This window comes from Chiloscyllium plagiosum, chromosome 12, assembly GCF_004010195.1.
Source record: "Chiloscyllium plagiosum isolate BGI_BamShark_2017 chromosome 12, ASM401019v2, whole genome shotgun sequence".
In the NCBI taxonomy this organism is placed as follows: Eukaryota; Metazoa; Chordata; class Chondrichthyes; order Orectolobiformes; family Hemiscylliidae; genus Chiloscyllium; species Chiloscyllium plagiosum.
Window position 1 is genome coordinate 2,498,901 of NC_057721.1, and position 26,398 is coordinate 2,525,298.

A 26,398-nucleotide genomic window follows, 5' to 3' on the forward strand; every position below is an offset into this window, starting at 1 on the left:
GTATAGTTAATCAGGAAATCACTTTCCAGTGTTTCACTCCTGCTTTTAAACCTTGATCTCAGGGTCAGAGAGATCGAGAGTACAGAAAAAGGCTCTTTGGCTCATCTCATCCATGCCGCTCAGAAACAACTACCAAACTAATATAATCCCATTTTTCAGCACTTTGCTCAGACCTTGTATGCCTTGGCATCACAACTGCACATCTAAATACTACTTTAACATGATGAGGGATTCCCAACATCCTTTGGGTGAAAAAGGTTTTCTTCAAATCTCCTTTAAACCTTCTATCCATTACCCTCAAATCTATGCCCCTGGTCATTCATCCCTCCACCAAGCGGAAATTTTTTTTACCTGTCTCTCATATGTTCCTCACAACTTTATACATCTTCATCCCATCTGTTGTATGGAAAGCAACCCTGAGACTGTGCAATCTCCCTTTGTAATTTAAATTCTCCAGCCCTGGCAACATTCTGGTAAATCTCCTCTGCACCCTCTCCAGTGCCATCACATTTGTCCTATAAAATGGTTTCCAGAAATACACACAATACTCTAGCCTAACCAACATTTTATACAGTTCCAACATAAACTCCCTGCTCCAGCTAAAGGCCATATACCTTCTTAACCACTTGATCTACTTCTCCTCCTAATACCTGAAAGGACTGGGGTACATAAACACCATGATCCCCCTGATCCTGGATATTTCCCAGGGTCCTACTGTTCATCATGTATTCCCTTGCCCAGTTTGAGCTGCCCAAGTGCATCACCGCACTTTTATCCCGATTGAATTCCATCTGTCATTGATTAGCCCATCTAGATCCTCCAGACTATCCTCCTCACGATTTACCACTCCAAGTTTTGTATTGTCTGCAAACTTGCTAATCAACTCTCCTACATTCAAGTCTAAATCATTTATATAAAGCACACATAGCAAAGGCCCCAACATTGACCCCAATGGCTGGTTTCCATAAATACAGGTAATTACATAGGAACAAGGGCAGAGCTGGCTAGGGTGGACTGTGAAATGAGTTTAGCAGCAAAGACAGTTGACAAACATGGCAGACATTTTAAGAACAGCAAAGGCATATTTCAATGAGGAAGAAGGATTCTAGGACAGGGATAAGCCAACTATGGTTTGTCAGGGAAGTTGAAGATAATATCCAATTGATAGAAAAAGACGCACAGCGTGGCAATGATTAGTGTAGGCCGGAGGATTAAGTTTAAAAACCAACAAAAGACAACCAGAAAAGAAGATAAACTCAGAAGGTAAACTTGCAATTAATACCAAGGCAGACAGCAAGAGGTTTTTTGAATGTATAAAAAAGGTAGAGACCAGCGCTCTGTGGTAAAGAATTCCACAGGTATACCAGAAATTCTCTCTCATCTCTGTCCTAACTGGGTGGGCCTGACTGAGAGATTATGGTATCTGGTCTCCCACAAGGAGAAACAAATCTCTCCACATTTACCCTGTCAAGTCCCCTAACATTTCCCATTGGTTTCCCCAATACTGTTTCTTTCTTGATGGTCAAATCAAGGTCGGAGTTTCATGGTGAATGGAAGGGCCTTAAGGAGTGTAATGGAACAGAGGGACCTTGGAGTTCAGGTGCACGGTTCTCTGTAAGTGGAGTCACAGGTAGACAGGGCAGTGAAGAAGGCTTTTGGCCCACTGGCCTTCATCAGTCAGGGCACTGAGTGTAGAAGTTGGTAAGTTATATTGCTGTTGTACAGGACGTTAGTGAGGCTGTACTTGGAGCACTGTGTTCAGTTTTGGTCACCGTGCTAATAGTAAAGACATTATTAGACTGGAAAGAGTGCAGAAGGTACTTATAAGGATGTTGCCAGGACTCAACAGTCTGACTTATAGGGAGAGGCTGGACAAGCTAGGACTTTTTTTCTTTAGAGTGTAGGTGATTGAGGGGAACCTTATAACAGTGTATAAGATCATAAGAGGCACAGATAGACTGAACACACTCAGTCTTTTTCCCCACAACTGGGGAATCACAGACTACAGGACATCAATTTAAGGTTAGAGGGGAAAGAATAAAAGGGAACCTGAGGGGCAGCTTTTTATACACAGGTTGGTATGCGTATGGAATGAGCTGCCGAAAGTAGTTGAGGCAGGTACATTAACATTTAAAAGGCATTTGGACAAATACGTGGATAGGAACGGATTAGAAGGATATGGGCTAAGCGCAGGGAACTGGGGTAGTGTCGGTGGACATTTTGTTCTGCGTGGACCATTTTGGGCCAAAGAGCCTGTCTCCGTGCTGTAGGACTCCATGATTAGTTATTACTCCATGTATTATCTCCTCTCCTTCTGCCCTTTTATTTAGGATTTTCTGAATGTTATTAGTGTCTTGCAATATAAAGTTAAAAAATCACATAACAGGGTTATAGTCCAACAGGTCTATTTGGAAGCACAAGCTTTCAGAGCACTGCTCCTTCATTAGGTGTGGAGCAGCAGTCCAAAAGCTAGTGTGCTTCCAATTAAACCTGTTGGACTATAACCTGGTGTTGTGTGATTTTTAACTTTGTCCACCCCAGTCCAACACTGGCACCTCCATATTATTGCAATATGAGGATAATGTATTTATTCGACTCCTGTGCCATTTTCTAATGCCCGTTAGAAACCAATGCTAGGGAAATAATGATAGGGAACCAAGAAATGGGTGCTGGGAGGCATTTTCAGGATGGCAACTATTGGTGCACACTGGGATGTGCTGGGACCAGAGGTATTTACAGTATATGAAGTATAAAAATGTGGAGGTCTTGCTAATATTATACAAGGTACAAGTCAGACCACAGCTGGAATACTGTGAACAGTTTTGGTCCCCAGATTTAAGAAAAGATATGGAGGCAGTCCAGGTAAGGTTCATCAGGCTAATCCCAGCTATGGAGGGATTGTCTTAAGAGTGGCTCAGCTGGTTGGACGGACCTGTGCAAACGGAATTTCGAAGAACATGAGATGATCTTATTGAAATGTACAAGCTGGGGGAAGTAATAATGAGGAGCCAGGAAATGGCACGGGAATTGAATAAATACTTTGCACTGGTCTTCACAGTAGAAGATGTGAACATCATTCTAAAAATACCAGTCTGGAACCAAGGCCCACAATCTCAGATGAAGGGCCGCCTAGTTAGGGTAGAGATAAGAAAGCATTTCTTCACCTAGGCTAGTGAACCCACAGACTTATTTACCACAGAGGGCAGCTGAGGCAGGGTTAAGCATACTCGAGGCGGAGATGGACTTTCTTTAAAATCAGTAAGGAATCAAGAGTTATGTAGAAAATACAGGAAACTGCAGATTCAATGAGATGAATGGCCTCCTTTTGCTCCTATATCTTACGGTCTAAAAGGATCAGTATTTTGAAGAATTACCTTGATATATTCATTCCAGTGTTGCAGGAGAGCCTGCAGACCACCTTTAACTCTGCTGAGCAGTTGGTAAAGAAGAGCCAGGTCCACTATTCTGTTTTCACCAAGTAGTTGATTGAGGCCTGCAACAACAACCAGCTACGCTGCAATGTCAAACCAACAGTCCCAACAATAGCCATTTAGAAGACACTGTGAACCTGAGCTATGCAGGAATATCAATAATGCTCTGAAGGCAGCTGGAAGGGCATGGTTCATCTCGGAAACTGTGTCGGCACTTGAAGATACAGCCACTAAGGTTGAGTAAAAAGATGGAGAAATGGATGATGTTGTGAATCGGAGCTTCCTCTCAGGCTAGGTCAGGTGAATTGGCCATGCTAAACTGCCCATCGTGTTAGCTGCATTAGTCAGAGGGAAATGGGTCTGGGTGGGTCACTCTTCGGAGCGTCGGTGTGGACAGGTTGGGCTGAAGGGCCTGTTTCTACATTGTAGGGGAATCTAATCTCGTGGAGAGGTAGGGAGAGATGAAGATATAGAGTGTTGGGGCAGGGGGGATTTAATCATAAAGTTGAGAATTACTAAGCTTGCATATTGAGACAGGGCAAGAGTCAACAGGCATTTCACGGTGATTTGTGCAAGTCTGGATACCAGTACCAATCTTGGATCAGTTGGTGCTTACGGAGAATGGCAGATGGAGCGCTGACCAAAGAAACATGGCAGAAATTTAGCCTGGAGCTCTAGGGTTTCCGCAGCAAATGGCCCAAGGTAAAGGCAAGCTGGCAAGTTTAAGAAGAGATGAATGCATGTTCTCTGTAGAGGGTAACAGGGCTGGAAATCAGGCTTGGTGTTGAAAACAATATGGAGATGATTGCACTCTTTGGCTCATTCTGAGAGACAGACTGGGCTGGGAAATGGGAATTCACATCAACGATCTGTATACGAGTGTGGGGACATTTTAGTAAAACAGAAATGGTGCACAATAATAATTTGCCTCATGTGTGAGGCGAAGATAAATAGTTGTTATACAGGAATGTAGGTAACAACTAAGGCATTAGCAAAACAAAGAATGGCAGGAGGCCTGGGTAATTACAGATTTCCACAAGAATACATTGCAGAAGAATCAAAAAGCACCGCCAGCGTGGGTGCTAGTACTTCAGTCACGCAGGCTGCTGGCCAGTGTCAAGCAGACGGATTGCATTAGCCAAACAGATTGTTACCAGAGAGCTGAAAGTTAAACAGAACTCTTGTGTTGCTTTTACCTTTCTGAAGAATTGCTGTCAGATGCTCACCAAGCAGTTGCTTCTCGACACTGGCAATCAACCATTTTCTGTAAAGCACAAATAGAGTCATAGAGATGTACAGCACGGAAACAGACCCTTCGGTCCAACCCATCCATGCCGACCAGATATCCCAACCCAATCTAGTCCCACCTGCCAGCACCCGGCTCATATCCCTCCTAATTATTTATACTCATCCAGGTGCCTTTTAAAATGCTGTAATTGTACCAGCCTCCACCACTTCCTCTGGCAGCTCATTCCTCTGGCACCACCCTCTGAAAAAGTTGCCCCTTAAGTCTCTTTAATATCTTTTCCCTCTCACCCTATGTCCTCTAGTTCTGGACTCCCCCACCCCAGAGAAAAGACTTTGCCCTATTTATCCTATCCATGCCCCTCATAATTTTGTAAACCTCTATAAGGTCACCCCTCAGCCTCTGATGCTCCAGGGAAAACAGCCCCAGCCTATTCAGCCTCTCCCTGTAGCTCAGATCCTCCAACCCTGGCAACATCCATGTAAATCTTTTCTGAACCCTTTCAAGTTTCACAACATCTTTCCGATAGGAAGGAGACCAGAATTGCACGCAATATTCCAGCAGTGTCCTAACCAATGTCCTGTACAGCCGCAACATAACCCCCCCCAACCCCTGTACTCAATACTCTGACCGATAAAGGAAAGCACACCAAATGCCTTATTAACTATCTTATCAACCTGCGAAGCTACTTTCAAGGAGCTATGAACCTGCACTCCAAGGTCTCTTTGTTCAGCAACACTCCCTAGGACCTTACCATTAAGTGTATAAGTCCTGCTAAGGTTCACTTTCCCAAAATGCAGCACCTCGCATTTATCTAAACTCCATCTGCTATTCCTCAGCCCATTGGCCCATCTGATCAAGATCATGTGGTAATCTGAGGTAACCTTCTTCGCTGTCCACTACACCTCCAATTTTGGTGTCATCTGCAAACTTACTAACTGTACCTCTTATGCTCACATCCAAATCATTTATATAAATGGCAAAAAGTAGAGGGCCCAACACCGATCCTTGTGGCACTCCACTGGTCACAGGCCTCCAGTCTGAAAAACAACCCTCCACCACCACCCTCTGTCTTCTACCTTTGAGCCAGTTCTGTATCCAGCTATTCATTTATCAAAAGTGTACCATCCCCTCCCTACCAATAAAATAAGAAACAGGAAAGTACAGAGCAGAAAAAGAGAAAACTGTGAGAAGTTCCTCATAATGCACGTAAAACTGGCTCCATTGCAGCCTCTGAAGCAAGGAGGGGAAGTGTACTGAACATATGCAAACAAGGAGAGAATCCCCAAAAGGAAGCATGCTTCGCAAGGACCTATCAACAGGAAATCAGAGAGCCAGATATGAGGAGGAAGCAGCTCAGATTAGCATGTACATGGAGAAGACTCACTTTCCACTCACTTGCCAATAAAAAAAAGTTAAGTATTGATTACTGTCCAAGTTTTCAGGGCTCACAGACCCTGATCACATAAAAGCTGCATGGCAGTTAGGGACATGAAACCACAGGAAACGAAGATCTGAGGGCAGGGATCACCCTTTAGAGGGTGAAAGATGGGAAAGCGTCAGCAGAATAAAGATGTGACACCTACAGTCTAAAGTCAGCATGTACCCAACCTTCTCAGGAAACCCAGAACAAACAGATGGGTCAGAAATTACCAAGCTCAATACCCACGGATCTTGTCACCACAATACATGGGAGACAATGATCCAATTCAGTATGCCTCTTCCAATTCTGAATACAGATGACCAGCACTTAGAAATGAATCAATGTTGTTGCTCTCACTCCCAGCTGTCATTTATAAACCTGCCATATATAATAGTCACTGATTAATTCTTCAGGTTTGCATCAGCATTTCTATCACGAGCAAATTAGTTACTGGATTAAGCCTTGCAAGTAGCATCTCCCTGCTCCTGAACTGAGTCTCAATTGCTTCTGAAGGTGCTGGATACCAGACACAGTCAGTGAAAACTCATCACTCCAAAGTCAGATCACAAAGTCTGAGAGCAGTAGTATGGACATTTGAAATAGGTTCAGGCTTCACGGTGTAGGCACAGCCACACACATGGGTTGCTGTCAGCCCACAGCTGGTTAAAGAATCTTTAAAGGTTCAAGGCATAGAAAGACATCACACACTGCCCATTACGTCTGCACCCAGTCTAATCCCACTTTTCAGCATTTGATCCATCCTGGCCCTGAACTTTAAAGAATTTGAGTTGCAAATAAGTGAGTTGAGGGTTCCAACTTTATTGCCTTTTCAAGTGGCGTGTTTTTGACTCCTAACACCTTTGGGGCAGGACCTCTTTTTCTTTTCAAAAAAAAAATCTCCCCTCTAATAGTTGCATGAATCACTTTAAATTCATACCTCCCAACACTGGAAAGGCAGGAGCGTAGCATTAAGTCATTTGGCAGTCAAATATAGACATGATGGCCCAAATGGACTTCTTCCAACACCTGTGATTCCACATCCTTCTTATGCCATAACCTTCTAAATGGTATTCTTTCCAGGACTTACCAACCCTCCACAACATACAGAAGGGTTTCCAAACTAACTACAGCCAAGAACATAAGTAGCATTTCTGATCAACGCATCACAATCCCTCCATTTAAAAATGCAAGTCACTTTGGCAATTCTGGAGAACTTAAGATAGACTACTGAGGACTCTGATTTTAGAACTGTAAAGTTATTTTATCTAGTTAACTAAAAAAAAGGTTTCCCACGTTAGTAAGCTTTCTGCTGCTTGACCAGTTAGCCCAAGTAGTTTGCTGGCTATAGGCTGGTCAAGCACTGGGCCTGAGGTATCTAGCCCATCAAAAAACTTCTGACAATAGCAGTAAGATTTGCCCATTTCCTCACCATACAACCTCTCTGACAAAGAGATCGAGATGAAGCATAAGTTATAATTTGGCCTTCCATAAACGCTTGCTGTTCGCCTTATACTGAGGTCACAGCATGTAAATTTTAACCTTTCCAATCTATCACATTTAGAATATTCAACAACGTCTCATTACATGATCAAAGTTTCCTCATCCTGCTGCAACTTCTCTCTGCATCTGCTTGTGAACACCCATATCATGCATTTCCGTCAAGTGGAAGCACATTGCTCGGGAAAACTACGCCCCATGTAAAGTAGGATCAGATTTTAATTCCACACCGGACTTTGTACATTAATGCAAGACTCAAGAGTGCATTCTGTGGGGTAAAAAGGCCAGCCACAGGGGAAACAATGACACAGTAAGGAGACAAAGGCAACTGTTCTCTCACATGAGGAATCCTCCTCAATTTTGCCAGAGGCCTCCTTCAAGAATGAAGGTCATCTCGTTTCTTTTGCTCACCAATTCTTAAACCAGCTGACTACATCCTGCATAGAGCACTGCAATAAAACACAAGGATCACCACTTACTGCGTGCTTTGATCCAAGTAAGTAATCACTCTATCTGCTTCTTCCTCCAGGCGTTTGTTGACGTGGTGAAGGTACTCTGGCACCTACATCAGAATATTAAAATTGAGAGAATAGTGAACACTGGCTCCAAGTGTAGAGCTCGTTAAGAATCTTTAAGAAACACTACTACTTGCCTCCCTCTTTTGCATTAGTCTTTGGCCTTCTGCTGCATATAAACAATTGGTCTCCTCCAAAAATCTCTGTTGAAATGATTCCTGGTAGACCTGTTTGATGCAAAGTCTAAATAGTGGGGGTTTCTGTGAAAAAGAAAGAAGTGAATATCAGAGTTAAAATCTCCCTTACCTGCAGGTCAGACAGCATAGTCAGCAAACTTCGGATCAAGCTTCTGTCCACAGCCTCCCCATTTCGCTCTTTTTGGATCAGCAAAAGGATCCCGTCAATGGTTTTGGTCTGGACGATCCTGTCATTGATCACATGGGTTCGGAAAAGCTCTAAACCTATGTCCCTGAAAACATATAAGCAGGGGATCTGTTATTGCTGGCAAATGGCTAAATATTTGAAGGCACACACAGCCTACGCCCAGGAATGCCGGCAATGAAGAAGCGGAGGTGTCAATCTAGCGTCAAACTTGTGATATGCAATTAGAATTTGAAACGCTGCAACCAACAGATGGCACTCGTTTAGTTATTGCAACATTCACTCTAACCGATCGACTGGCTTTATTCTCAATGTACAGAGGAACCTCGATTATCCAGCATTCGATTAACCAAATTTTGGATTATCCGAATAAGATCACAAAGTCCCGAGGCTCAGCGAAACCATTTTATCCGGCCTTCGATTACCCCAACGACATACTCCCTGCCAGCGTCCTTCGGATAATTGAGGTTCCTCTGTATTTTCAATATCATGAAATGTGGCAAGAAACATTTCAGCCAGGTTGGATTTGGCCTCTCCAAAGGCTGGGAAAAGGGAGGCGAAAGTGAGTTGGGCAGTAAGAAGTAAAAGAGAAGGGAGAGTAAAGGGCAGAAGCAGCAAGTCAGTAAAACCAGGGGAGGGGTTTGGGGAAAACGTGGGAGACAGGAGGAAGAGAAAAAGAGGACAGCAGCAAGAGAAACTGAGAACAAAGTGAGTAGGAGAAATTGGGGATCATCTTGCAGTGACAATGGGGAAGGAGTTTGAGAGGGGCGGAATGCTCGACATTTTGGAGATCAAAGTCCTGTCCTTCTCAGTCAAGAGTTACGCTGTGCTGCATCAGTGTATTTACCCCTCTACGGTGTAGAGACCTGCCTTGCATAACCAGTTTAGATGCTAGTCTGTTGTGCATCATTTTGTTTCCCATTTTCAACCTCACAATAAACAAATCCAAATGAGCACCCAATTATGTACACATTCAAAACAGGAGATAAAGTAGAGGGGTGGATGCATGGAACATGATTCCAATCATCACAAGATAGATGTAATCTGGGTCAGGGGCTCAAGATCAACAAGTCTTGAGTTTAATAACTGCCTAAAGATGAGGTCTGGCTGGCTCTTCAATTGTAACACCTCTAATTTCATGAAACCTACAGAATAAAATTGCTAGACTGGCCAGTGAACACGTTTGAGGCGACAAATTATGAGAAGGTTGAGAAGAGGAGAAAACCTGGTCTCTCCCATGTATCGTGAACATACTGACAGCTGAACTGCTGACTTAAATAACCACAGAAGTCCCTTGTCATTCAAACTTAACAACCACCCACAATTAACTCACCAGATAGACGGCAGCATTGAACTCTGCAGCACGTAGGTTCGGTCGAGAAACAAGAAGATGCTCCTGATCATTATCTGCAGGTAATGGAGACATTTAAAAGCAAGTATGATTGCATTATAAGTAAAAAGCAGCATCACTATATCCTAAATCAACAGGACAAGAGATGCCCAAGAAAGGATTTCATTTCTGGAGGGCAGTTACTTACCATTTGGCGACAGTGGTCCTGCCAACATTTGTTAATCTTCTTCAGAAACAGACTGCTATCCAGCGAATCCGTGGAAGCAAGGTCAAGGAAAAACAGATCATCCGTAGTTACCAACAGAATATCTTTCGAAACTGAAAGATCATCCCTTCAAAATTGTTTGTCCGATTACCCATTCAGCATTACCAATGGCACTTAAACAAATGTTCTATCGTGTTAAATTAACATGAAACACCGTATGGAAAAACTGCCGATACTGGAGATCAGAGTCGAGACTATAGTGCTGGAAAAGCACAGCCGGTCAGGCAGCATCTGAGGATCAGGAAAATCGGTGTTTTGGGCATAAGCCCTTCATCAGGAATGAGGCTTGTAGGCCAGGGGAGGCTGAGAGATAAACAGGTGGTGTATGGGGAAGGAAGCTGGGAATGAACCAGAGATATTCTCTGAAATGATCTGCAAGTTGGTTGGTGTCCTGTCTCCCCGATGTAGAGGAGACCATATTGGGTGCAACGGACACAGTAGATGACGTGTGTGGAAGTACAGGTATATTTCAGTTGAACGTGTAAGGGATCCTTTGGTACTTTGGATGGAGGGGAGAGGGGAGGTGTGGGCACAGGTTTTGTACTTCCTGCGGTGGCAGGGGAAGGTGTCGGGAGGTTGGTGAGGACCAAGGGGATCTGTCCTTGTTGCATTGTGAGGGGTGGGGTTCAAGGATAGAGGTGCAGGAAGTGGAGAAGATTCGCTGGAGGGCATCGACCACGTGGGAGGGGAAATTGTGGTTTTTGAAGGAGGAGGAATTGGGAGTAAGGGATGGCGTTTTTACAGGAGGCAGGATGGGAGGAAGTGTAATCCAGGTAGCTGTGGGAGTTGGTGGGATTGTAGTAAATGTCTGTATTTGGTTGGTCACTGGAGCTGGAGAGGTCCAAGAAGGGGAGCGAGGTGTCCGAGATGGTCCAGGTGAATTTGAGGTCAGGATAGGTGTTTGTGAAGTTGATGAACTGTTCAACCTCCTCATTGGAGCACGAGGTATCGCTGATAGTGATCAATGTAGCAGAGGAAAAGATTAGCCTGTCTCCTGTAAAAATGCCATCCCTTATTCCCAATTCCTCCGCCTCATCTGCTCCCAGGAAGACCAATTTTAGTATAGAACACACCAGATGGCCGCCTTCTTCAAAAACTGCAATTTCCCTTCCCACGTGGTCGACGATGCCCTCCAGCGCACCTCCTCCACTTCTTGCACCTCTGCCCTTGAACCCCATCCCTCCAACCGCAACAAGGACAGAACCCCCACCTCCCCTCCACCCCACCTATTCTCATCTTCCACCCCACCAACTTCCAGATACAGCACATGATTCTTAGCCACCTGCAAACAGAACCCACCACTGGGGATATATTTCCCTCTCCACCCCTATCTGTGTTTTGGACAGACCATTCTCGCCACGACTCCCTTGTCAGATCCACGACCCCCCTTCCCCCCACTCCTGGCACCTTCCCCTGCAAGAAGTGCAAAGCCTGCGCCCACATCCCATAGCCCAGGACCCTAAAGGATCTTTCCACATCTAACAGAAATGTACCTGTACTTCTACACACGTCATCTACTGTATCCATTGCACCCGATGTGGTCTCCTCTACATCGAGGAGACAGGATGCCAACTTGCAGATTGTTTCAGAGAACATCTCTGGGACACCCGCACCCACCAACCCTAGTGCCCTGTGGCTGAACACTTCAACTCCCCTCCCAATTTGCCAAAGACATGCAGGTCCTGGGCTTCGTCCATCGCCAAACCCTAACCACCCGATACCCGGAGGAAAAACGCTCATCTCCTGCTTTGGGACCCTCCAACGACAGGGGATCAATGTGGATTTCACCAGTTTCACCCCCCTACCTTATCACAGTCCCAAACCTCCAACTCGGCACCGCCAACCCCCTCCCATTTATCTCTCAGCCCCACCAGCCCACAAACCTCATTCCTGATGGAAGGGCATATGCCCGAAACGTCGATTCTCCTGCTCCTCGAATGCTGCCTGACCAGCTGTGCTTTTCCAGCTCTACATTCATGAAACACAGCATGATGAGCTGAGACACCACAAACCCAAGGAAAAACTTCATAGTCATTAAGTATTATTTAGAAAGCACTTCATCCTACTACCTCTCGCAATCTGCTTATCACCGGTGAGATGCTGCAACAAGCTAAAGACATTGTTTATCCCAGGATGCAAAAGAAAGCATTCAGCCCCACTGAAGAATGCTAAAAGAATGAGGTAAGCAAAATCACCTCACCTCACGTTCCACAAGCTTTGGATTACATTGCTGAATGCTGTTGCGATTTGTCAGGGGCAAACGTATTGGGAAAATTACATCTATAGTCAGCACTTGAGAAGTGTGATTAGTATAAACAAGATCGTCAGCATGATAGTCACTGAGAAATCCCATTAGAGAATTCAAATGAAACTTTTCTTCACAGGTAGTGGTTTGAAATTCTTTTGTCAGATCAACCAGGAAAATTAAACGGAGAGCAGGATGACCACCTCCTAGTCTGCACGCTAGTATTGTGAAAGCTGCCACAGTATGGAACTGTTGGGGTAAATAACAGATGCATTTCAGGGAATGCTATGCAAAAAGTTCAGGATTCTTTGGGAAGAGGACTAGTGCTTCCTGTAAACACACAAGGAAGGCAACAGGATCTCACCTTATATCTTTTCCCTCACTGTACTGCGAAGATTGAAACTGCTTTGGAGCAATGGAGAAGAGACAGCAAGATGCTAAGCATGGAGAAACGAACAGTAATCCTATCCCTGGCCACCACCACTCATTAAAACCACGAGGGAGAAAGCACTGGAGGATTTGCAGGTCAGGTTTGATGGACAGGAGTAGGAGTTACTTCATGTGAGACTTAATCCGCCATACAGGCCAATTGGGTCAAGGGTTCTACACATTCAATGGCATCCATGAAGCAGGCTCAGCATTTTGGTTTGCTCTCCTCGAAGCTGAACCAATTACGTATCGCGCAGATTCAGTAGAAAATGCTTTTGTTTTAATTAAATTAGCTTAAGATGGGGTTCCAGCATGCGCACATTAATAGGATTTCATCAGAATGCGTGCTCTGTAACAAATCTAACAGACTCACAATCTAGAATCCCTGCAGTACAGAAAGAGGCCGTTTGAGTCATCAAGTCCACACCGATTCTGTGACCACCCAGAACCACCCCACCACTTTAACCCCACAACCCTACATTTCCCAAGGCTAATCCACCCAGCCTGCACATCCTTGGCCACCATGGGCAATTCAGCATGGCTAACCCAGCGAAAGTGCACATCGTTGGACTATGGGAGGAAGCTTGAGTAGCCAAAGGAAACCCACACAGACATGGGGAAAACTCGAGGCTGGAATCGAACCCTGGTCCCTGGCACTATGAAGCAGTGATGCTAACCACTGAACCACCATGCCATAAAAATGCAAAGTTCAGGAAAAAAAATTAATTCCTTAACTGGTTGCTGAAAGTTTTAACCAACAGTTGATTTTCAATGCCTAATTAGTAGTTTGTGTGTTTAATCCACCAAAGTAAGAGGTTTTATGACAACACTAAATTTGCTTTGAAATCATTCGGGCTCTTTTCATACAGAAATGTGGCTTCTGCTAGAACTGTACTTACCTGAAAGCTCAGGCAAACCAACAGGATAATGGAAGACTGTGTTAAGTGTAGAGCCCAAAGTAATGACAAGCATCTACATAATATGAATTACAGACAAAGCAATTATGGAGGAGAAAAAGGATATTCCCGAAACTGCAAAATCTGTGCCTTCACGTGGTCTTCACAGACCTGTCTCAGTTGTTTGTATAGGGTTGCTGACACTTTATAGGAACACAGATTCTCAACAGCCTGTATGTGACAGAAAAAATCAATTTCTATATCAATCAGATTGCAATATCAGAGCTTTCTCAAATCTCAATGATAGCCATCCACATCCGCTGCTCAGCCCAGTTAGATATGTCAAAGTGTAGGAACTTGAAGTACTAACTGTACACTAATTATCGTTGCGATCTGAAGAGGAGAGAACAAAGAGACAGACCTCTCTTGACCACATCATTTCCTTGTGTTTACGAGAATTTTCTTGTCCTCTTAAAATACTCTTCTTTGATGAGGAGCTGTTAACAGAGATTTAGTCAAATTCACACCTATTTTTCTCCCGTTAATCACACGTTAGGAGCCTTGAGATATAATAACTACAAACACAAGCTGTTGCTCTGATAAAAGGTAAACAAGTACATATGTTAAACAGCAAACAAACCTTTTGTATCATTAAGGCATAGGACAAGAATATTTTCAAATCAAACCTGTTCAGACAAGTTAGACAACCTTTCATGGAAGGTGGAAAGTGAACCCAGACCTCCTGCCCCAGAGTTAAGGACACTATCACTGTGCCACAAGAGCCCCTAAAATTAAGGTACAAGATTGCACCCTGATTTCTGATTGATGATGCCTGTCAGATTACTATTAAGGCACCACAGATAACTGGCCTTGTAGTCTGAAAGTCAAGTTTAAACTCCACCATGGAGAGTTATCAATCAAATACAATCCATCTCTCAAAAACTGAGGTCTGGTACCAGAAGCAAAAAACTATGGAAGTTACCAATAGATGGTTCACTATCGGCCTTCACAGCAACAAAGACCATCATGCTGAAATATTAAATCTGTTTCGCCCTCCACAGATGCTCCCAGAGCTACTCGGTATTTTCAACATTTGTATTTCTGTTTCAGATTTCCAGCCAGCAAGTGAACTCGACGTGCCCGCTCTGTCAAGCATACACCTGACTCCATTCTCAAACCAGATTCCTCACTTCTAATTTCCTCTTGCCAAAAACAATTAAACAGACACTTGAAACTAAAGATCAACAAGTCAATTAAGACCCGATACTGAAACTAAAAGGGTAGCATTCATGAGTAAATATCGCATGGACTAGTTTTATAGCTTAGGAATGCAGCAACTAACAGGAGGTCATTTAGTCCCTTGAGCCTGTTCCACCATTCAATAAGAGTATGGGTTATTTGTAACCCAAATGGACATGGGAGTTTTTCTTTAGTTTGGAAAGGATTTTAACAGTTAACAAAATGAGGTGTGTAAATGGAGTTAAAACGTAGATCAGCCGTATTCTAACTGAATAATGGAACAGATACTAGGGATTAAAATTAGCTCCTTCTGTTCAGCTGCTCCTCGGAGGATGGCCAACACGAGCAAGACAGTTAGATTTAAGTTGGTTTGCAATACCTTAACTTGGACTCCCTTGAGCACAAAACTTCCAGACAGTCCAAGGTCTCAGTGTTGACGATCCTGATCTGGTGCCCAACCAATGTTTAAGCCGACGTTACATCACCCACAAATTCCTACACCCAAATTTTAAAGGGCCTTGGAGTAAGAGCTGGTCTTTTGACCCATCAAGCCTGCTCCATGATGAGATAATATGATGGTTGTTCTGTTTGCGTCTCAGCCCCACTTGCCAGTCTATACATAAACTCTTGACCCCCTTGTTTATAAGCACTCTATTGAACTTAGCCCTGAATAAATTTAAAGATCCAACCTCCACTAACTCCTGCAGAAGAGAATTCCACACTAAGAAGCCTCTTCATTTCTTCCAGTATCCACACTATCCAAAAAACGCCAAAGAACTGCAGATGCTGGATATGGAGCTACAGTCATACAGCACAGAAACAGGCCCATTGGCCCAACTTGTCCACACCAACACAAGAACAGACATTGTTTGAAACTTCGGCAGGTCTGCCAGTATCTGTGGGGAGAATGCAGAGCTAGAAAGCAGAAGGAGCCTTCTGTCTGAAGAAGGGTCATTGGACCCAAAGCGTTAACTCTGCTTTCTCTGCCAACATACTGCTGGACCTGCTGAGTTTTCCCAGCAATTTCTGTTTTTGTTCCACACCATCCAATCCTCTTGCAAACTAAGTTTAATAAAGATCCACCCTCATTCTTCAAGTGGGTGTGGGCCTAAATTGTTCAAACTTACAAGTTCTTCATCCAAGGACAGTGTAGAAGCTCTGGCTCAGAAGTTAATCTGAGAACACTGTGGATCTCTGATCAGGGGAACACTCTTTGGTTTAGTTATCAATGTCATTTTTGCTGTCTGAACACTGCAACTGAGAGTCTCAGGACTTGGGTTCGATTTTTAGATCCAATACCTTTGGAAAGCGTAACCAGCAATGGATGACCATAAAGCACACAACTCCAGGTGCACTGGAGCTTCAGCAGCACAATTTCAGGTCCCATTCCTCTGATTGGTCACTTGTGCCACATTCAATTGGATAGTATGTAGCAGTGCAAACTTTAGATCAGCAAACAGACTTAACACTCTAGTCTCAGGTTATTCTTACAGCCTTTATTGCTGCGTCCTTTCGATATTGAGCAGGCTGGCAAAGTCTGCAGCAACACCCGGGGCTGAGGGGGCACTGCAAATCTTCACCTTTCTTATAAATTAGTAACTATGAGGATGCTGTTGAGCGTGGTTACCTGATAAAGTTCTTCCAAATTATATTTTATTGATGTGCTATTCTGAATGGCATCCACAGCTTCATGAAGTTTCTGCCACGTATCCTGAGTGTAGTTGTCTGGCAATTTTGGTTTATCTGTTGGGAAACAAACAGGAAGCAACACTGCTGTAGGGCAGACATTTCATTTCAGGCTTGGGATCAATAATAGAGAATAAAATTATATATTACAAAAACAACACAGACGAGTGTCAGAGATCTGAAAGGCTAAAAGCAGTATTGGGGACTTTGGAAGTAACTTAGAAATACAAAAGACTTTAAGAACCACATGGGAAAGAGGTGGTGGTGAGGGCACTTGGGATAAAGGAATCATTTCACTTTGGCAGCTGAGCTGTTTGGGAGCAAGCGGACAACAGCCTGGGAAGGTAAGTGATATAAATTACCTCAGGGATTTGTGGCCTTCACTTCAATAACAGCGCTGTTTGGGAGCGAGCAGAGAGAAGCCTGGGAAGGCAAGGGTTTCCAATTCTGAGGGGGGAAAACTGAAAAGTTACATGATAGGAGTGCTATTATTTGACTGGCTAATAAGGAGCTTGGAGCTGAAAATGTGTTGCTGGAAAAGCGCAGGAGGTCAGGCAGCATCCAGCATTCTTCAGAAAGGGCTCATGCCCGAAACGTTGATTCTCCTGCTCCTTGGATGCTGCCTGACCTGCTGCGCTTTTCCAGCAACACATTTTCAGCTCTGATCTCCAGCATCTGCAGTCCTCACTTTCTCCTAATAAGGAGCTTGTTAAATTTGAATGTGTGTTAAATTGAATTTTGTTAAATTATTGGTTACTATCAGTGAGATTGTAAGCAAAGAGGAAAAAACAGGTAATTTGTGTTTAAAAAAAACAAATTCAAAACTAATGCTCTTTGGGAGAGTTTAAACTAATTCAGCAGGGGGATGGGGACCTGAATTGTAGCTCGAGTGCACAGGAGGTTGAGAGTAGTGAGGTCATAAATAAGGTTTCAAAGTTGCAAGAGTGTACCAACAGGCAGGAAGGTGGTTTGAAGTGTGTCTACTTCAACGCCAGGAGCATCCAGAATAAGGTGGGTGAACTTGCAGCATGGGTTGGTACCTGGAACTTCAATGTGGTGGCAGTTTTGGAGACATGGGTAGAGCAGAGTCAAGAATGGTTGTTGCAGGTTCCGGGGTTTAGATGTTTCACTAAGAACAGGGAAGGTGGTAAAACATTATTAGTCAAGGACAGTATTACGGTGACAGAAATGACGTTTGATGAGGACTTGTCTACTAAGGTAGTATGGGCTGAGGTTAGAAACAGGAGAAGTCACCCTGTTGGGAGTTTTCTATCGGCCTCTGAAAAGTTCCAAAGATGTAGGGGAAAGGATAGCAAATAAGATTTTGGATTAGGAGTGAGAGTAATAGTGTAGTGGTTATGGGGGGCTTTAACTTTCCAAATATTGACTGGAAACGCTATATTTCAAGTACTTTAGATGGGTCAGTTTTTGTTCAATGTGTGCAGGAGAGTTTCCTGACACACAGTGTCGACAGGCCAACAAGAGGCGAGGCCGCATTGGATTTGGTACTGGCTAAGGAACCTGGCCAGGTGTTAGATTTGAAGGTAGGTGAGCATTTGGTGATAGTGACCACAATCCTGTTATGTTTACTTTAGGGATGGAAAGGGATAGGTATATACCACAGGCCAAGAGTTATAGCTGGGGGAAAGGCAATTATGATGCGATTAGGCATGACTTAGGATGCATAGGATGGGGAAGGAAACTGCAGGGATGGGCACAATTGAAATGTGGAGCGTACTCAAGGAACAGCTACTGTGTGTCCTTGATAAGTATGTACCTGTCAGGTAGGGAGGAAGTGGTCGAGTGAGGGAGCTATGGTTTACTAAAGTCAACAAGGGAGGGAGGCTTATGTAAAATTGAGATGTGAAGGCTCAGTTAGGGAGCTTGAGAGTTATAAGTTAGCGAGGAAAGATCTAAAGTGAGAGCTAAGAAGAGCCAGCGGGGGACATGAGAAGTTTTTGGCGGATAGGATCAAGGAAAACCCTAAAGCTTTCTATAAGTATGTCAGGAATAAAAGTATGACGAGAGGAAGGTCAGGACCAATCAAGGACAGTAATGAAAAGTTATGCGTGGAGTCTGAAGAGATAGGAGAGGCACTAAATGAATACTTTTCATCAGTATTCACACTGGAAAAAGACAATGCTGTCGAGGAGCATACTGAGAAACAGGCTACTAGACTAGATGGGATTGAGGTTCACAAGGAGAGGTGTTAGCAATTCTGGAAAGTGTGAAAATAGATAAATTCCATCCGGTCCAGGGGACTTATCTTAGGATTCTCTGGGAAGCTAGGGAGGAGTTTGCTGTGCCTTTGACCTTTATGTCGTCATTGTCCACAGGAATAGTGCCAGAAGACTGGAGGATAGCAAACAGCATCCCCTTGTTCAAGATGGGGAGTAGAGACAACCCTGGTAATTATAGACCAGTGAGCCTTACTTCAGTTGTAGATAAAGTGTTGGAAAGAATTATGAGAGAGAGGATTTATAACAATCTCGAAAGAAATAATTTGCTGAGGGATAGTCAACATGGTTTTGTGAAGGGTAGGTCGTGCTTTACTAACGTTATTGTGTTCTTTGGGAAGGTGACCAAACAGGTGGATGAAGGTAAAGCAGTTGATGTGGTGTATATGGATTTCAGTAAAGTGTTTGATAAAGTTCCCCTCAGTAGGTTATTGCAGAAAATACAGAGGCATGGGATTGAGGGTGATTTAGTGATTTGGATCAGAAACTGGCTATGTGAAAGAAGACAGAGGGTGGTGGTTGATGGGAAATGTTCACCCTGGAGTTCACTTACTGGTGGGGTAACGCAAGGATCGGTTTTGGCCAATGCTGTTTGTCATTTTTATAAATGACCTGGATAAGGGCATAGAAGGATGGGTTAGTAAATTTATGGATGACACTAAAGTCAGTGGAACTGTGGACTGTGCATGTTGCAGGTTACAGAGGGACAGAGATAAGCTGCAGAGCTGGGCTGAGAGGTGGCAAATGGAGTTTAACGTGGAAAAGAGAGAGGTGATTCACTTTGGAAGGAGTAACAGGAATACAGATTACAGGACTAATGGTAAGATTCTTGCTATTGTAGATGAGAAGAGAGATCCCAGTGTTCACGTGCATACATCCCTGAAAGTTGCCACCCAGGTTGATAGGATTGTTAAGAAGGTGCATGGTGTGTTAACTTTTATTGGTAGAACAAAGAGCATTCCAGTACAGGAACAGGCCCTTTGGCTCTCCAAGCCTGCGCTGATCCAGATCCTCTATCTAAACCTGTCACCTATTTTGTAATGTCTGTATCCCTCTGCTCCCTGCCCATTCATGTACCTGTCTAGATACATCTTAAATGATGCCATCGTGCCCGCCTCTACCACCTCTGCTGGCAGTTCATTCCAGGCACCCACCACCCTCTGTGTGAAGAACTTTTCACGCATATCTCCCCTAAACTTTTCCCCCCTCATTTTGAATTCGTGACAACCTAGTAACTGAGTCTCCCACTCTGGGAAAAAGCTTCTTGCTATCCACCCTGTCTATACCCTTCATGATTTTGTAGCCCTCAAATCAGGTATCCCATCAACCTCAGTCTTTCTAATGAAAATAATCCTAATCTACTCAACCTCTCTTCATAGCTAGCACCCTCCATACCAGGCAACATCCTGGTGAACCTCCTCTGCATCCTCTCCAAAGCATCCACATCCTTTTGGTAACGTAGGACTGTACGCAGTATTCCAAACGTGACCGAACCAAAGTTTTATACAACTGTAACATGACCTGCCAACTCTTGTACTCAATACCCCGTCTGATGAAGGAAAGCATGCCATATGCCTTCTTGATCACTCTATTGAACTGCGTTGCCACCTACAGGGAACAATGGACCTGAACACCCAGATCTCTCTGTACACCAATTTTAAAAGAATTGAGTTTCAGAGCCATGAGGTCACGTTGCAGCTGTACAAAACTCTGGTGTGACCGCACTTGAGAGTATTGTGTACAGTTCTGGTCACCGCATTATAGGAAGAACATGGAAGCACTGGAAAGGGTGCAGAGGAAATTTACCAGGATGTTGCCTGTATGGAGGGAACGTCTTATGAGGAAAGGCTGAGGCTGTTTCGTTGGAGAGAATAAGGGTGAGAGGTAACAGAGATATACAAGATGTTCAGAGGATTAGACAGGGTGGATAGTGACAGCCTTTTTCCTCAGATGGTGATGGCTAGCACGAGGGGACATAGCTTTAAATTGAGGGGTGATAGATATAGGATAGATGTCAGAGGTAGGTTCTTTACACACAGTAGTAAGGACGTGGAACGCCCTGTCTGCAACAGTAGTAGACTCACCAACTTTACGGGTAGTTAAGTTGGCATTGGATAAACCTTTGGATACTAATGGAATAGTGTAGGTTAGATGGGCTTCAGATCGGTTTCACAGGTTGACGTAACATCGACGGCCGAAGAGCCTGTACTGCGCTGTAATGTTCTATATTCTAATTAAATAAAATAAGGATGATGGTCAGGTGATGTGCTATTTCAGCATGACGTGGGAGTTGGTGGACCCCACTGTGGTTCCCAGTGACCATGTCTGTAGTAAATGTTGGTTGCAGGAGTCTGAGCTTGGAACATTGCTACATTTCAGGGAGTTGGGAGAGCTATGTTTCAGGACACAGTCAGACCCCTTAGACTAACTAACTCCAATTCAGCCAGTGGTCAGGGATGAGAGGGTGTGATTGTGAGTGAGGCAGGGAGAGGAATCCAGGAGGAGGAGTTGCCAGAGCCATAACCCTTATTAAACAGGGTTGCTCCCTGTGTGAACAGGAATGGGGATTGCAGGGAGGATGAGTCGACCGACTGCAACACTATTGTGCAGGGAGGTGGGGAGGGTGGGAGAATGTCATTGTAATTGGGGACAGTACATTTAGAGACATAGACACTGTTCTCTGTGACCAGGATTGCGAGTCCCGAAGGTTGTGTTGCCCGCCTGGTGCTCGTGTTTGGGATATCTCATCTGGGGTGCAGAGGAACTTTGAGTGGGAAGGTAAAAATACAAAGGTCATCGTTCACGTAGGTACTAATGTAGATAAGACTCAGACAGAGGTTCTGCTAAGGAAGTACGAACAGTTAGGAGCTAAATTAAAAAGCAGAACTAAACAAGATAACAATCTATGTATCACTACCTGAGCCATGAGCTAATTGGCACAGGGTCAATATGATTAAGACGGCAAATGTATGGCTGAAAGATTAGTGTGGGAGAAATGGGTTAAAATTCATGGGACACTGGCACCAGTACTGGGAAAGAAGGGAACTGTTCCGACATGCTGGTCTTCATCTGAATCATGCTGGGACCAGAGTCCACGTGAATCACATAACTTGGGTCGTAGACAGGGCTTTAACCTAAACAGGGAGTGGGAGGAGGGGTCAGTTAGAGAGGAAATTAGAAAACTCACATTAAAGGAGGATGTATGAATGCAGGTTAGTGATGTGGTGGATGGTTACCAGACAATAAAGGTGAGGGACAGAATAGACAAATATCTTTATGCATCATGGAACTTGGGAAAAAAAAGTAGGGAAATTTACCTGTGGAACAAATTTAAAAGTTCTGTATCAAAATAAAATGGATGAACTAATTGCGCAGTTAGATGTACAGGGGTACAATCTAGTTGGGATTAGGGAGAGTTGGCTGCACGCTGACCAAGGATGGGAACTGAATGTCTCAGGGTAGATTGTGTTGGGATATTTGGTTGGTATGGACGGGTTGGACCGAAGGATGTGTTTCCATGCTGTACATCTCTATGACAGGAAAAAAAGAAAAGGTGGTGGAGTAGCATTGCTGGTTAAAGACGAAACTAACACAATTGTGACAAAGAATATTACCGTTGAGCTGAGAAATACCAAGGGGCAAAAAGCATTCGTGGGCGTCACACATAGACGCCGAAACTGCAGTGATGTTGGAAATGGCATTGAACAGGAAATTAGAGAGGTGTGTGATAAGAGATTATTGATGATCACGAGTGTTTTTAATCTGCACATTGATTGGGCAAATCAAATTATCCATGCCATACAGGAGGAATTCCTGGAGTGTACTAGATGGCTTTCTTGAACTATACATGGAGGAGCCAACTGGAAAGGGAATCATTGCCAATCTAGCTGTGCAAGACCCCGTAGAGCCACCATAATATGATAAGAATTTTTTTTTTAATCAAGATAGAGTGAGATAGTTGATTCCGAGACTAGGATGCTGCATGTTAATAAAGGAAACTATGAGAATATGAGGTGCAAGTTGGCCTTGGTAGATTGGGGAGAGTTACTTAAAGGGATGACAATGGATAGGTAAAGACAAGCATTCAAGGAATGCATGGGGATACTGCCCGAAACATCGTTTTTTCCTGCTCCTCAGATGCTGCCTGATCTGCTGTGCTTTTCCAGCACCGCTCTAATCTGATCGGCAACAAGTGTTTATTCCTGTTCAGCACAAAAGCAAAATGAGTAAGTGGGCCAATCCATGGATTACAAAGGAAGTTAGAGATAGTGCCTGTTCCAAGGAAGAAACATATAGATTGGCCAAGAAAAATAATAGCTGAGGATTTGGAGCCGTTTAGAATTCCAAGAAGGATGAAAGGATTAAGAAGGGAAAAATACAGTATGAAAGTAAGTTCCCAGGGAACTTACATTAAGACATCAAGAGTGTCTACAGGTACACAAAAAGAAAGAGATAAGTGAAGACAAATGTTGGTCCCCTCCAGACAGAAACAGGGAATGTATAATAGGGGACAAAGAAATAGCTGAGCAACTAAAGACATACTTTGATTCTGCCTTCACAAAAGAGAAATCAGATACCAGAAATGTTGGAGAATGCAGGATTTAGAGAGGGGGAAGAACTGAGGGAGATCAATATTAGTAAAGAAATGGTGCTGAGAAAATTGAGGGGATTGAAGGCAAATAAATCCCCAGGCCCTGATAATCTATATCCCATAGTACTTAAGGAAATGGCTCTAGAAACAGTGGATGGACTGATGGTCATCTTCGAGGATTCTGCAGACTCTGGAAGAGGCCCTGCAGATTGGACGGTAGCTTCAATGTCACTTCAATATTCAAAAAGGGAAATCAGGGAATTATAGACCAGTTAGCCTAACATCGGTACTGGGGACAATTCTCAAATCCATTATCAAGGACTTTATAGCAGAACATTGAGAAAGCAGTGGCAGAATCAGACAGAGGCAGTATGGATTTATGAAGGGGAAGTCATGTCTGACAAATCTGTTGGAATTCTATGAAGGTATAACTAGTAGAGTTGACAAGGGGGAGCCAGTTGATGTGATATATTTGGACTTTCAGCAAGCGTTTGACGAAGGCCCACATAAGAGATTGTTGTGCAAGATTAAAGCACATGGGATTGGGAAAGTGTACTCAGATGGATAGAAATCTGAATGGCAGCGAGGAAATAAAGAGTATGAATTAATGGGTCCTTTTCAAATTGGCAGACAGTAGGTGCCAGAGGGATCAGTGCTTGGACCCCAGCTATTTACAATACATATTAATGATTTGGATGAAGGAACATCTGAAAGTTTACAGATGATACCAAGTTGGGTGGGAAGGCGAACTGTGACAGGGATGTAGAGGTCCTTCAGCATGATCTGGACAGGATGGGTGAGTGGGCAAATCAATGGTGGTTGCAGTATAATTTGGATTAATGTAAGGTTATTCACTTCAAGGAGGCAGATTACTACCTGAATGGCTGTACATTGGAAGAGGGGAGTATGCAGTGGGGCCTGGGTGTCCAGCACCATCACTGAAGGTTGGTATGCAGGTGCAGCAGGTGGGAAAGAAGGCAAATGGTATGTTGGCCTTCATTGTGAGAGGTTTTGAGTACAGGAGCAGGGATGTGTTATTGCAGTTATGCACAGCCGTAGTGAGGCTACACCTAGAATATTGCGTGCAGTCTTGATCTCCTTTTCGGAGGAAGGATGCTCTTGCTCTTGAGGCTGATTCCAGATCAGTGGGATGAAGAATGAGAAGAGATTGACTAGGTTAGATTGTTTTCGCTGGAGTTCAGACGAGTGAGGGGGGTGGGATCTCAGAGACTTATAAAATTCTAACTGGTCTAGACAGGGTAGATGCAGGGAGGATGTTCCTGATATTGGATGTGTCCAGAACCAGGGATGACAGTCTGAGGGTTCGGTGGACCATTTAGGACAGAGATGAGGAAACATTTCTTCACCCAAAGAGTGGTGAGCCTGTGAAAGTCATTACCATAGGTAGTAGTTGATGCCAAAACATTGAGTGTTTTCAAGAGGTGGATAGATCTAGCATTTGAGGAAAATGGGATCAAAGGTTATGCGGAGAAAACAGGATTAGGCTATTGAGTTGGACGATCAACCATGACTGTGATGAATGGCTTTCTCCTGCTATTGTAGGCCTAAACAAAGGATATGGTGGAAAAGAGAATGTGGAAATGCAGAGTTTCCTGGGGAAGTGTAGAGGGGCTACTTCTGTAGATAAGTGGCTCAATACTAGCCATATTTAAAAATGCTAGCAAGGCCAAAAGTAAGGTGACCCACAAGGTATGCATCCCAAAGGTACTAAAGGAGGATGAGGTCAGGTCTCCCGTAGAATTTTCCCAAAGTCTTTGCAAACAGAACCTATTCCTAAGAATGGAAGGATTACTAACATTAAATCACTAATTTACAGTAGTAGCTACACTTCAAAGAGCACTTTCAGTGACTAGGAATCACTTTAGGATGTACTGATGTGGTGAAAAGCAAGGTAAATGCAAGTATTTTCATTCTTGGTCTGGATTAACATGGAGAGTATCTACAATAAATGGTGAAATGGGTACTAAGAAAGGAACGGACTAATGGGGAAAAGTCAATATGCATATGCATTCTTGCTTTAGTTAAGTTCATTTTTTAAACATTATTTTGTTATTTCCAGAAACTGTTAGCTCAGGTACAAAAATCTTGTAACACAATTGGGGGAAACAATAAAAAGAATGAAACTACTTGCATTTATTCAGGGCCGTTAAGAGAATAAAACATCTAGCAGTACTTCAGTGAAAGATTATCAAATCAAATTTGACAGCAAGCCGATGAAGAGATGCAGGGTAAATTGATAAAATTCTTGAGGTAGTCATAAACTTTAACAAATATCTTTGAAATGCAGAAGCAAGTAGAAACTGGCTATCCTGTCACATCTCCCTCTACTGATAGTGCAACCTCCCATACAGACACCACTTGACAGAAGTATGTGGGATGCAAGGGAGGAGATTACTGGGGACTCGACATGAATTTTCAAATCGTCTATAGACATAGGGGTGCCAGAAATCAGTGCATGTGGTACTTTCAAGAAGGATGGCAGGAATGAGTCAGGACTGAGGCAAACATCTGTGGTAGCTCCACATTGAGAGGCAAGGATTAATCAAGGACAGTCAACATGGCTTTGTCAAGAAGGCCTCATGTAAAACAGATGAGTGTAGTGTGGTTGATGTTGTTTTCATGGTCCTAATAGCAGCATGGTGGCTGGCACTACTGCCTCACAACACCAGGGATCGATTACAGTTTCCAGTGACTGTCTGTGTGAAGTTTGTGCATTCTCCCTGAGTCTTTGTGGGTTTCCTCTGGGTGTTACGATTTCAGGTTAGGTGAATTAGCCAAGGGATAGGATAGGGGTGGGACACTCCTGTGTCCACACTGCAGAGATTCAATGAAGTCTCACGTGGGCAGGTGAAGAAACTAAAAAGCCCGTGGGATCCAGGGCCAAGCGGATATGATCGGAGAAGCTCACAGGTGACACAAACATTGGTGGTTTGGGAAACAGCGGG

General features: G+C 43.8%; 2 protein-coding genes across 6 annotated transcripts in view; one reads left to right on the forward strand and one right to left on the reverse strand.

Moving 5' to 3' along the window:
• The window catches only part of phex (phosphate regulating endopeptidase homolog, X-linked), a 127,830-nt gene extending 112,924 nt beyond the window's left edge, over window positions 1-14,906 (forward strand). The window contains exon 20 of the mRNA XM_043700276.1: window positions 14,790-14,906. Coding sequence (XP_043556211.1) covers window positions 14,790-14,808 — 19 coding nt within the window. The 3' untranslated portion in view covers window positions 14,809-14,906. The remainder of the gene's footprint in view (window positions 1-14,789) is intronic.
• LOC122554895 (cullin-4A-like) overlaps window positions 1-26,398 on the reverse strand; it is a 57,052-nt gene that overhangs the window by 29,384 nt on the left and 1,270 nt on the right. Inside the window, exons 2-10 of one of the 5 annotated variants that reach the window (XR_006313111.1) lie at window positions 16,546-16,661; window positions 13,807-13,910; window positions 10,032-10,101; window positions 9,827-9,900; window positions 8,419-8,581; window positions 8,250-8,339; window positions 8,077-8,159; window positions 4,628-4,695; window positions 3,375-3,509 (exon numbers count right to left, since the gene is read on the reverse strand). Coding sequence is in view for 4 of the 5 variants with exons in the window: in XM_043700270.1 (XP_043556205.1) it covers window positions 3,375-3,493; window positions 4,628-4,695; window positions 8,077-8,159; window positions 8,250-8,339; window positions 8,419-8,581; window positions 9,827-9,900; window positions 10,032-10,101; window positions 13,807-13,910; window positions 16,546-16,661 (887 nt within the window). In the remaining variant the exon portion in view is untranslated. Of the gene's footprint in view, window positions 1-3,374; window positions 3,515-4,627; window positions 4,696-8,076; window positions 8,160-8,249; window positions 8,373-8,418; window positions 8,582-9,826; window positions 9,901-10,031; window positions 10,102-13,806; window positions 13,911-16,545; window positions 16,662-26,398 lie in introns of those variants that run through there. The other 4 variants (XM_043700270.1, XM_043700272.1, XM_043700271.1 and 1 more) reach the window with 4 other exon arrangements.